The 13969-nt window shown below is 27.3% G+C and overlaps 1 protein-coding gene across 1 annotated transcript; it reads right to left on the bottom strand.

Moving 5' to 3' along the window:
- Positions 1-1932: 1932 nt before the first annotated feature.
- Phum_PHUM612690 (uncharacterized protein) lies at positions 1933-4641 on the bottom strand (the record flags this gene model as incomplete). The annotated part of the gene is made up of 3 exons (XM_002433032.1): positions 1933-1968; positions 2094-2429; positions 4294-4641. The coding sequence occupies 3 exons, from the start codon at positions 4639-4641 to the stop codon at positions 1933-1935; spliced, it is 720 nt and encodes a 239-aa protein (XP_002433077.1).
- Positions 4642-13969: the final 9328 nt, after the last annotated feature.

Here is a 13969-nt window from a genome sequence, read left to right as displayed (position 1 = left end):
TTTTTCGTTACGCTCAAAGATGGTGAGACCGTCGGAATAAAAAAAATTTTCTTTTAACCAAAGTAAATCACTAATTTTCATTTCGATTATTTTTTTTTTTTTTTTTAAATTTTCATTAAAAATGTCATAAAAATATTTTTTTGTCTCCGATATTATAAACTTTTCTTTTGAGAATATGATACATTTAAATAAATTTTACTTTTCATAAAGATAATACTTAATTCGGTCAAGGTTTCAAAGGCAAAACTTTTTCGCAAATGCATTCATTCTGATACGTATATTAATACGACGTAATAATTCAATACAAAAATCAATACTTGGCAAAATCCTGACTGACTGACTGACAAATAATCAAAACATTCTACAAATTATTATTATTATTATTTGTTTATATTGGGTTGGCCAATAAGTAACTGCGGATTTTACCAACAGATAGTTTGTTTATTTTTTTGAGTACGTTTACGTTTTTGTACAGACATGAACTTTTGATATGTTATTACTTGGTTCCTTCTGTAACATTCGGTACCAAAATTTCATTGAACTCTTAAATAGTACGCGAGCAAAAGATACTTAAACATGGGGAGCCAGAGCGAGCATTTCCTCCACATTTTACTTTTTTATTTTTGAAAGGGTATTAATGCTTCCCAGGCCAATAAAAAGTTGTGGGTCGTGTAGGGTGATGAAGCCTTAACAGAACGGCAGTGTCAAAACTGGTTTGCGAAATTCCGTTCTGGAGATTTTTCTTTGCAAAATGAGGAGCGCTCCGGGCGCCAATTGGAGGTTAAAGATGAGCAAATAAAGGCCCTCATTGATTATGATCGGTATAGTTCGACGAAGGACATTGTAAAGAAGCTAGATGTGTCACATACGTGCGTCAAAAACCGTCTGCGGCGTCTTGGGTGCCAAAAGAAGCTTGATGCGTTACTTTGGGGAACGTTAGTTAACGAGGCGACTTGGTCTTTGCGATATGCTTCTTAAACGCAATGCAAATGACCCTTTTTTGAAAGAATGGTCACCGGAGATGAAAAGTGGGTTGTCTATGATGACTTTTTGAGAAAAAGATCCTGGTTTAGGCAAGGAAACAGGCACCAACAACTTCTAAGACTGACATTCACCAAAAAAAGGTATTGTTATCATTTTGGTGGGATTACAAAGGCATAGTCAACTTTGAGCTGCTGCCACGATGTCAGACCATAAATTCATAGGTTTACATTCGACAATTGACTAATTTAAGTGATACCATCCAAGAAAAACGACCGGAACTAGCCAATAGCAAAGGAATTGTCTTTCACCACCATAATGCCAGGCCCTCTCTAACTTTAGCCACTGGACAAAAACTACTGGAGCTAGGCTGGAATGTTTTGCTGCACCCTCCATATAGTCCCAAACTAGCTCCAAATAATTATCATTTTTTCCGATTCCTAAAAAATTTTTTAAACGGACAAAAATTCCAAAACGACGATGAGGTCAAAACTGCATTGGAGCAGTTTTTTGCTCCTAAAACTAAAGAGTTGTATGAAAAAAGGAAAATGATACTACCCGAAAAATGTCAAAAGGTCACTAATAATAATAAACATAATATAATAGATAAAAATAATTTGACATAATTAATAAATCGTTTTTTGTTTTCTTAAAAAATTCGTAAATATCTTTTTGCCAACCCAATAAATTTATAATCGTATTACGAGTGACCGAAAAGTGTGTGTGTTCCAAAAAAAAAAAAAATTATTATTTAAATACATAAATGATTTACGTACGATTCGTTTTCTGATTTAAAAAAAAAAAAAAAAAAAAACCTAAAAATCAGGTCGCGACCCATAGGTACAAAAAAAAAAAAAAAAATTGCTTAGTTTCGTACATTTTATCGATATACCACCGCCACTACCACCACCACCACCACCACCTCAGAGGCTTTGACCTCAAAATAATTTCTTAGTTATCGTAATTCAACCAGTTAAAATTCTTCATCTAAATATGAAAAAAACAACAACAACAATTAAATACCTCGAGTCTTTCGAAACGTGGCTCGAGACCCCTCCTCTCCCCTTTCCTTCCCCCCCGAAAAAAAAATATTCCAAAAAGATAAAGCTTACCATGTGTTCTTTCCTTTTCATTTCGAGTTCGACTTTGGTCCATCCAGTTTGAAAAGTTAACGGTTTTAATTTTGCATCGAGGTCTCTCAACCACCTTCTGAGACATTTAACTTCGTGTTCTAATTTTTCCCCAGAACCCATTTGATGTTTTTTATTAATTTCATCTTTTTTCGATATTCCCACGAGCGTCTCGACGGTAACCCATTTATCGTTGACGTGTTTCGTCAACCAAGAGACTTCACCCTCTAATTCGGGATACAAATTAATGAGTTTATTCGATTGATCGTTGAATGTTTCGAGACGAAATCTTTGCCTTTGCAAATCCTCTTGCCTCTCCTAAAACAACAAAATACAGTTCAAAATCAAATTAATAATAATAATAATAACAATAATATACACTTTTTTTCTTTTCTTTCAAAAGGTTCGCGATATGTTTGAAAATTTACTCATTATTAAAACTTCACGTTTGCATTCCAATGTTTATTTGCATTCCCCCTCCTCTCCTCTCCCCTCCCCCCCGAGTGCTTAAAAAAAAAAACATTCTTATTGAATTTATAACAACCATATTGTTTTTTTTTTTTTTTTCAATGAATCGACAAACCGAGGTTGTTGCTCTGAAGAAACTTTTTTTTTTTATACCTTGTTAAAAACAAAACGAAAGAATTTTTTCGTGATAAAAAGGTTAAAAGGTTACGGATTATAATCAAAGTCATCGCTAATTATTATTTATTTACCTTTAAATATGTTTTTCTTTTTTAAATCAGTAGCCATTATCAAAAGCATAAAAACAAAGGATTTCGCGTGCGTTGTTATTTACTTCTGATAAACTTTTTTTTTCTTTTAATTATAGAAATTTTCATTAAACCTTTTGTGAATCGCATAATCGATAAATTATCGTTAAAAATTTAAACAATATACTTTGATCTAAGCACACACACTCTTTTAAAGGTATAGTCTTCAATGTCAACCACTTTTTTTCTTTTTTTCTAAACATTCAATTAACGTGGGAGTTATATTGGATAAGTCAAATTGCAATCGATATTACCAATCCTCGCAAAAAAAAAAAAACCAGAATAAATAAATAAATAAATAAAAATCCACCATTTTAACGCAAAAATTATATCATATAATAATCATTCAAGGATATTATTTTCATCGATTTGCATCGATCGACAACGTTTCGCCATTTTTTTTTTCCTCTTAAAATCACATTTGAAAACAAATCACGTAAAAAATAAACCCAGCCAATAAATATTATCGAGAATAAAATTCATTTAATCAAAGAATGAATGATTTCTGTCAGTTTAAAAGAAAAATAATAATAATAATTTTATTGTGTATAATTATTTATTATTATTCGAAACCTAAATGTCATCGCGACATACTTTATTTATTTATTTTTACAATTCATTGTAACAGATTTTAACGTAGAATAAATTTTAATACAATGGCTGAGAAACGTTTAATAAAATTATAAAAAAACAATCGGAAATATTTAATTTGTATGAAAATAATATTTAAACTTGTAAACTATGAATGGTTGTAAAAAAAAAAAAAAAGAAATTGACCTTTTATAGAAAGTCATCATCATCATCATCATGTGAATACAAACAAACAAGAAGAACAAGAAGAAAAAAAAAATTATTAATTTCAATTTAAAAATATTGAACACCTTTTTTTTAAATGAATAATAATGATAATAATAAAAGGATTAAAAATCAACTCAAATGATTAATAAAAAAATTTGTTTTTTTTTTTTTTTAATAATTGAAACGTGCATTACGTAATAACGTTTTCAAAAAAAAAATATGGCAGACGATAGCAAAATGCGAGGATATTCAAAGTTTATTAAAAAAAATTTAACGGCTGGACAACGTCCAAAAAAAAAAAAAACAACAAACGTGCTCTTAAACCTCTGATACTCATTCGATCATAATAATAATAATAATAATACTATTAACAACAACTATAATTAAAAGTATTTTATTACAATAATAATAATTAACTTTCCAAGGTTAATAGTAATTTTAATTTCATTTCCCTTTTTTCTATTCTCTCTCTCTCTCTTTCTCTATTTCGATAAAAATTTCAAAGGTTTATGAATGAGAAGAAGAAATTGAATGAACAACAACAACAACAACAAAATGGTTGTTTCAAAAAACGTTTCATTCACGTGAATAACAACAACAAAGAAACTTACAGCTCGCAATTTCCAATCCGTGACATTTTCATGATTTCCATACACCACATCCTGTATGCTTTTGAGCCAAGAGTAGAGTTGAGCAAAATGATCCATAAACTCCGAGTGACTCCATAAAATCGGAGTCGTCGGAGTCGAACCGGAAATTTTTTCCATTGACATTTCCGAAAATGTTTTTTCCAAAATGTTTTGAGCCATGAGGTAATCGTAATCCGCTTGAAAACCTTCCCAATTTTCTCTTCCATCTTGACTTATCACGCTTCCCCACGATTTTCTCCATGATTCCTTATCTTGTTCGTTGTTGTTCTTTCTGTAAATTAATAATAATAATAATAATAATAATATCATCCGGTTTCTTCTTTTTTTAACTCATTCTCTAAAAGAAAATGGTGAAAAGAAGCGAAAACAATTTTTTTTTTTTTTTTTTTGATAAAAGAATATCGAAAACGTGGTGTTGGCAAAGTATTCATTATCCGGTCGTGAGATTTTGTAACAAAGCGTACGTGCCAAGGTATAAAAATGAGAAATTAAGAGGAAGCCTTTTGAAAAAATATACTGAAACTCATCGAGATTCCATTTTTTTTTAAAGAAACTTTAGTGAATTCCCAACAACAACAACAACATCCGAAGCCATTTTGTTTTTTGTTTTTTTTTTTTTTTTGTAATTAAATTATGCGTCTCACAATCGAAATCGTAAAGGTTATATATAATATTTAAAACGGATTCATTATTATTTAACCATCTTTTCTTTTTTTAAATAAAATAATAGATTAACTTTCGCACGATCGTAAAAAAAAAAAAAAAAAAAAAAAAAAAAAAAAACCGCAATTAAAAAAATTTTTCCTTTATTCTATTCTTCTTCTTCTTTTTCATATAACAAAAAAAATTTTTTTTTTTTTTAAATTTCCATTTTCATTTTACAAAACAAAATAAATCAAAATGATAACATTATCATTATCATTCATTTTTTTTATTGCAAAAAACTTACTTTTCCTCCGTCTTCTTATTGATTTTTTTTTTAATTTTTTCCCCCCTTTAGGCCATTTTTTTTTTCAAATTTACTGTAATTATCTTGTTTTAAATATCTCCTTGTTTTGTACATCTCAATGGCTTTGTTTAACGACCTAATAATAATAATAATAATATTCAAAGCCCGAATGTCACGGTCTACCGGTTAAAAATAAAACAAATTTTTCGTTTTCATTTAAATGAGTATTTTTTTTTTTTGAAAATATAACGAAAAATGACTTTTTCAATATGAAATCAAAAACCTTAGTAGTTTTTTAACTCAAAACTTTTGTACATTTTTTTTTTTAGGTATACAAATTTTCGTAATTTCATAAATAATAAAAAAAAATGAAATAACCTAACCACATAATCTCATCATTCACGTTATGATCCATTGAACAGTTATTATTTTCCCGTTACCTAATACCTAACGCCAAAATCATTTTCAAACTTTAATTTTTTTTTTTTTTTTTTTTTTTACTAATGGAACATTACGTTCAGTGTAAAATCGATGAATTTTTCGAATACGAAAAAATTTATATCGAATATTTTTTTTCTTTTTGTTGGATTTTTTTTTACCCAGACGATTCTATTGCAATTAAATAAATAAAAATCACAAGAAATAAAAAAAAAAAAAAATTTCTGCAAAGTTAAAATTAAATCTGTTAAAGTTTGCAAAGTACCCGACGACAATCTCTCAACAGCAAGGGGACAAAAAACAAAAATAATAATAATAATAATAATAATTCAAACACGTTTTCAACATTATAAAACCATCTATCTATCCGAACTCGTAGTTCAAAAAAAAAAAAAAGATCATTAGAGTATTTTTTCAGGAGAGAGAGAGAGAGAGAGAGAGAGAGAGAGAGAAACAACTCGTTTCCCTTGGGTGGTCAATTCTTCTCCTCCTTCCTTCCTTCCCAACATCGATCGAATAATAATAAAAAATTTATTATTTTTTAAACGTGTCGTTATAAAAAATTGAAATTTGTTATCATTTACGAAAGCTTTTTTTTTGTTTTTCTAAAAACTGACAAACAATTTTCCCTTCCGATTATCATCGGGGGGGGAAAAAAAAAAAAATCGAAACGGATTATCGAGGGCCCCCACGAATCTTTTTTTTTTTTTTTTTTTTTTTACGCTCCAACAGAAAATTATCAAATCAAGTGCAATGGCTTTCCGTGACCTTTAATGAGGGCATTTTGAAAAACTTATTAGAACTCCAACATTAGAACAACATATTTTTTTTGCAAATTATACAACTCGTGATTTTATTTACTCCATTCTTATTCTTATATATTAACATAAAGTGATAATAAAGTCAAAACAAACAACAAAAACAAACAGTTTTTTTTAAACTCTTCCGCGTTACCTACCCATCGACCTGTTTTTTTGTTTTATGTTCGTACCTAACACAAAAAACCCATTTAAAACTTTTAGGAAAATGCGAACGTTTCGGTTTTTATTACGCTACCTTTTCCAAAAAAAACATTTAAACATTTTTTTTTTATAAAAAATTAAATTTGTACCAACGTTTCCTACACGCCTATTTAATTGCCATTCAATGAATTTAATCATCAGTTACTCCATTTTTTTTTTTTTTTTTTCGAATTAAATAAATAAATAATTGTTTTTCGAACAATTAAAAATTTGCGTACTCACAAGTCTTCTCCTTTTCTACGTACAATAATCGTGCTTGAATTAACGGACATATTTAACCGGATGCGAGAAAGAGGAAGAAAAACAAACAAACAAACAAACACTTTACATTTCGAAGCAATCGAATTTATTTTAATTACGTCAGTTAAAGACGGAAGAAAAAAGAATGAAGAATGAAAGCAACGCTAACAGAAACTAACTAAATAATATCCAACGGGAATAACAATTAAATTAAAAAAAAAAAAAAAGAAAAGAAAAATTAGCTCCTCATTAACAACTCTTTATAAAAAAAAAATTGTCGTTAAATATGGCGGAGAAAAAAATAATTAATAATTAATAATAATCACCTGGATTTCTTCGTCAAACTGTGATAAAGTCTTTCCGTTTTCAATCTGTTTTGCGTTCCGTGATCGGGACTCTCGGATGGCGTGAAAGACCGAAGAGAAGTCAATGAAAAACTCGATTTTAATTTTGAATTACTCGTACCTGAAATTAATTAAATTATAATTTTAATTTATTATCATTATTATTATTATCGATACTTGATCGAATCGCTTAAAAGAAATAATATTAATAAGTTATTCATTCGATTTTCGTCTTTATGTTCCGGAACTGATTCATGCGAATAATATATATATTCAGTCAACTGCCCACGTTTATCGGACAATACCACCACGACCACCACCACGCTCAACCGGAAATGGTTAAGAAAATCCTTTGCAAAATATTTTTCCTATAATGATGATGTTATAATAAACTCGTCGCGCATATGAAATAAAATTTAGTCATTCGTCGTCTCTCTCTCTATTCGCATTATTATTATTATCATTATTGCGAATTTCCCATTCGGTTCGAAGATCGGCAAAGTAATAGCAGTAGTAGTAGTAGTAATAATAATAATAATAATTGCTCGGTAATTTTCTTCGGGATAAAAAAAAAAAAAATTAAAAAATTAATTTTTTGAGTAAAACAAATAATAGCAAATGCGACGGAGGTCAAAGTTCAACAGTATTTAATGCATAAATAATTAAATTTAATGATTTTACATGATTTTTTTCTCTCTCTCTCTCTCTCTCTCACTCCTTCTCTATCTTTTTTTGTCCCAGAATTTTTGTATCGAATTATTTTCTTAATGCCTTTTTATAAGCTATATTCTTCGCGATTCTTTTTCCTTATAATTCTATTTAAAAAAAAAAAAAAAAAATTTCCACGCTCAACATTTTTCTTTTAATAATAAGACAAAAAAAAATAAATAAATAAATTCTTTTGAACAAAAATAACTTTTTTCAAAACGTTTTTTTTTTTTTTTAAATTTAATGTAAACTCATTAAAAAATTAAATTTAAAAGCTTTCGAACGCTTTTTCCGGTGATAAAATTTTCAAAAGCTAAAAGCCCAGACAGCCGAAATAAAAAAAAAAAAAAAAAACGTGATCCAACAGTTAGTTATTTTTAATTTTCAAACCTCGAAAAAAAAAAATTATTATTATTATTATTATCGTCAATTTTTAATACGTTTATTAATTAATAAATTAATACTACGTGACGTTAATTAATAATACTTATTAAATTTCGCACTCGAGCTTATTTAAAAGGAAAAAATTTTTTTATTTATTTTGTCAATCAATCATTTTATTTAACGGTACATCTTTTAAGAATTCCCATCTGACCAAAATTCTTCTATTTCCACGTTATAAAATATTTAAACTTTGCGTCGGATTATGTCAAAATGACGACGACGAAAAAACCGATATTTCAACTAAATTTACCCCAACCCTCCCCCTCCCCAATCAATCGATTATTTTTTAAACTACCGTGAGTTATGAAGTTATGAAAAAAAAAAAAAAAAAAAAAAAAATTCGGTTCGAAATAATTTTATTTGGATATATATTCGCCTCAAACCCAATCATAAAAGTTTTTTTGTTTTTCGAAAATTATCCGCGTTTCGATTCGAATCCACTCGAAAATCGGCAATAAACCGTTTCCCCCTCCCCCCAATCTAATTTTAGGGAGCATCGACAACAAAATTACTTCTTTTTTTGAAATACGAATAAGACGAGTTTTTTTAAAATTCGCATTCACTCATTTGTGGAAAAAACAATTCCAAAATATTGAAAAAAAAAAAAAAAAAAAAAACTAATGAAACTTTAAAGGGTGTGGGTGGGGTGGTGGTGGGGGGTGGGGTAAAAGAATGTAGGGACTTACCGACTGGCATTTTAACAATATCCAAAACCAATTCCGTGTCCGAAAAGCTGGGTCGCCGTTGAAATTTATTCTCAATTATATATTTCAGTCTTTCATTTGTACTAAATGGCACATGGTTATTACAGGTCCGACAACAATATTTATCCTTATTATTAATTTTTCCTCCCCTTTTCCTGTTGAAAACGATAAACTCTCTCTCACTCCTGATTCGATCAGAATTATTTTTTCTTTGGAAAAAAAATTTTTTTTTTTTTTTTTGGAATGTGTTAGCGTGTAATTATTGAATGTTTTTCTCGGATGCTGATGCTGGAGCTGGAGCTGGTGCTGGTGCTGCTGTGATGACACAGCTGCCTTTTTGGATGTGCATCGTTCCTTCGACAGCTGAAATTATATTTAAAAAAATTTTAATAAAAAAAATTAATAATTTTCTCGCATCGGAGTTTTTCTCATACCGGAAACTGAATTTTTTAGTTTTTTTTTTAAATAATCGATTTTCAGATGAAAGATAAATATTATATATATATTTTTTTCCTAGTTTATAATTAAATTATATCGAACCTACGACAATAATTATGAAAAAAAAAAAAAAAAAAATTAAAGCATCGCCATTACATAAATTTCTACACATAATCGTTTTCCTGAAAAAAAAAAATCAATATGCAATTTACAGATTAAATAAAATTAAGATAAAATTTTCCTTCCTGATAAAGTGTAAACGACTCAATATATTTTGACTTTGAAATATAACAATTTTTCAAATTAATTGATAAAATCAAGAAAAAAAAAAATCAACTTTTTTTTTTTTTTTCTTAAAAATTAATTTTTTAAAAGTTTCGTTTCGCTACTTTACAAAAAAAAAAAAAAAAAAAAAAAAAAAAACTCACTTTCATTTAGAAAGGAAATACACAATATGCGGCTCATTGACAACAAAAATCAAAGCAACAAAGGATTCATTATGTTTTTTGTTTTTTTGTTTGTTTTCCTCGGAAAAATAAATTCGAAAACTACTTTTTTAAAAGCAAATCCAAATAATTATGTTTACTTTAGTTAAATTTATATTTCCTTTGTTTATTTTTTAAAAAAAAAACAATATAATATAAAAAACAATTAAAACACGAAAAAAAAAGAAAAAGAAAAAAAAAAACTTTTAAAGTGAAATTACGCCATTAAAAACGGAGAAAATTCAAAAAAAAAAAAAAAAAAAAAAAAAAAACAATTAAACGTGTATGTGCGCGAGTGATACTCCTTCTTCAGTCAAACAAACACGGAAAAAACATGATTGAATCAGGTGCGTTGATGATAATACTTAAAAAAAAATATTGAAAGTCACGACGACGACGACGACGACGACGATTACAAAAAGAAAAAAAAAAAAGAAAAAGAAAAAAAAAAAAAACGTTTTCACAATTAAAATTCGAACTCAAACATCATTTCAATAACAATAAATTAAAATTTTGAAATAAAGAAAATTCACTCATTCCTCATTCACTCCTCATTCAGTCATTCACTCATTCACTTACACATGCACAAAATAGGTAAATTTTATTATTATTATTATTATGCTTACACGAGTTTTTTTCATACACGTTCTTACATTTAAAAAAAAAAAAAAAAAAAAATTCAATTAATCGTTTTGATAATCGATTTCTTTTAAAAAAAAAAAAATGCATTCGAATTTACAATGAACGAATCAACAACGACAACAACAACAACAACAACAACAATAATAATAATAATATTAAAACTTTTAAATAGTTTCATCAAAATTTTAAAAAAAATTATAGCTTACTACGAGGAATATAGAGAAACTACGTCGTAACAAGTGTCAACAAACAATTTCTTTTTTTTTTTTTTTTTTCCAAATAACCTATTAGCAAAAAAGCACAAATTGATGTGAAATTTATGTGCGAACAATACTGCCAACCAAATGATTTAAAAAAAAAAAAAAAAAACAAAACAAACCGTACGGAATAATTTAAACATAAATGATATTTTTAATAAACAATAAATTTTTTTAATAAGATTTTTACAAAGACAAACAAAACATATGTTAAATAGCAGTAGTATTATTATTAATTAAAAAAAATAAAATAAATGTGAAACGGTATTTTTTAAACATTAAATTTATAATTTACCTACAAACAGAGTTCACTTTAAAACCAATAAATAAATAAAAAAATATTAGAAATGACAACAACAACAACAACAACAACGACAAACTTTAAATTTTTTTTTTTTTTCGTTTAAAAAAAAAAAAAACAATAATAATAAATATGAATTCCTTACCATTTAAAAAATGGCTTTACGTATATAATTTCACCATAGGAATAATAATAATAATAATAATAATAATAATAATAATAATTGTATGACACGTTTTATTTCCCGATAGTTTCATACCCCCGAAACCCTATCCCTTTTTTTTTTTTTCAGAAAATTTGTAAAATAATATTTAAAAAAAAAAAAAAAAAAAAAAAAGTTTTCTTTCGAGATATCGAAGATATGACAGAAAACTTATTAAAATTTTATTTAAGTCGCCATATTGATACAAATAAATTAGACATTATTATTATTATTATTGATTGTTGTAGGTGGCATTATCGATCGTATTTAAACGTTATTAAGTCGTACATCAAAAAAAAAAAAAAAAACACCCGTCGTAGAAAGTTTTTCTATTTTTTTTTATCTTTTGAAAGCAACAACAACAACAACAACAACAACGAAAACAATTAAATCAATAAAAGATTTTTTAAAATCCTATATCGAATGAATTACTCATACTTAATCAATTATAATAATAATAATAATTATTATTATTTAAAGGTGACTTTTGTGTGATTTCTTACTATCGCAACCAACTTCTCGACTACATTTTTTTTTTTTATTAAAAACATCTTGTTATAAAAAAACGAACCTTTCGAAATTTGTAAAAGGAAAAAAGAGAGAAAGAGAGAAAGAGAAAGAAGGAAAAAGAGAGAGGAAGAGAAACCTTTTTAATTTGTACTGAATATAAGGAAAAAAAAAAAAAAAAAATTTACACCTGACCGTCCACATTTTCGAATACGAACAACAAACAGGAAATTTAATGAATAATAATAATAATGAACTTTGGTAAATAAATATATATTAAAACCTTGCGTAAAACGATTTCATTTTATTACGGCTTGAAAAAAAAAGAAAAAAAAATTTGAATAATAAATAAATAACTTCATTCAACATCAATTTTTTTTTTTTTTTTTTTTTCTGAATTAATCTTTAACAATCAATTTTCATTTGATTTTATTCTCTTTTTCATAAAAAGAAAAATAAAAATAAAAATAAAATAATTTATAAATAGTAAATATAAGAGATGATGATGATGATGATGATGATAAAATAAAATGAAACCTTGGAATCGCACGCCTACTTTTCAAAACAAATTCAAAATAAAAACGATCGAGTATATATATTACTTGCTATTTAAATTTGCAAAAGAAAATCTAAAGTTTTTTTTTTTAAATTTATATTTATATTAAAAAAAAACAATTTAAAACAAGTTACCGATTACGCTATTTATATTATTATTATTATTATTTGTAAAGAAAAAAAAAAAAGAAATTAAGCGGTGAAAGATGGCGTGAAAGGAAATTTACGATTCAATACAAAAGTATTACAAATGAAAAAAAAAAAAGTATTCCGACAATATTTGCTAAAACGAAAATTAACTCACGACAACCGTACGTACAAATCCATTGAGTAATAACCCATTTTAACTTAAACCCTCAATGATGAGATTTTGTGTGCCGAGAAAAAAAGAGGAAAAATAAAAATCGTAAAACAGGAGCCCCCCGCCTCGCCCCCTTTTTAACCGCGAATTGATCCACGTGTACTCTTTCGTAAAAAAAAAAAAATGTCGATAACCACCTCTTATTACAATAACCTCCCACCCACCCACCCCCCAGGAACATCTCTCTGTCATCATTTTATTTGCATATATATATATTAAAATTCAAAAAGGTTTTCTTTCTTTTTTTCTTTCTTTCTTTTTGTTTTTTTAAACTACCATTTCCGGTTTATTAATTACGCATATGCGACGAGACTAACGCGGAAACGAATCGAAATTTCCGAATATATAAAAATTTATTGAGGTATAAATTTGAAGTGACCATATTTTTTAAAAAAAACAAAAAATGAAAAATTTAAAACGTTGAATAACTCACGCAAGTATTTTACAAATATATTGTTGACCTCTTCGTTAGAGAGAAAATTCAACCGGAAAAGGAAGGATTATTATTATCGTCGTCGTATTATCATCTCGGCCGCGAACGTAAACAAAAAAAAACCTTTTTTTAATACAATTGCATCCGACGACTTGAAATATTTATTTTTTCTTAAATACCTGATGTATCAAGATATACAAAGTCTTTCGTATTACCCCTCTTAAAATTTACGTCAGGTTATAAAAGTTTATCAACGTTATCATGAAAATGTTTTTCTGCTAGAACGACTCGAATATTATTATTAAGCGCTTACGTCACGATCCGTGCAACAACAATAATACGACGAAACACGAAAGCAAAAAGTGATAGATGAAATCTAAAGTTGGATGGTATGTTTGCATAAGAAAAAAAAAAAAAAAAAAAAAAAAAAAATTAAATGGACGACACGAATGTCCATTCACATAATTGCCCCCCCCTTTTTTTTTAAATTTTTATTACGAACGTCGAGTCCTAACGAATTCTTACAATTTAAATGATAATAATAATAAAAAAAAAACACAAAAGTTGCAAATTAATTATAATATTTTCCATCACCGATAACGCAAAA

Source organism: Pediculus humanus, genomic scaffold, assembly GCF_000006295.1.
Source record: "Pediculus humanus corporis 1103172108321 genomic scaffold, whole genome shotgun sequence".
NCBI classification, from domain to species: Eukaryota; Metazoa; Arthropoda; class Insecta; order Psocodea; family Pediculidae; genus Pediculus; species Pediculus humanus.
The sequence above is the reverse complement of the archived record's forward strand: the minus strand, read 5'-3'. Positions and strand labels throughout refer to the sequence as shown.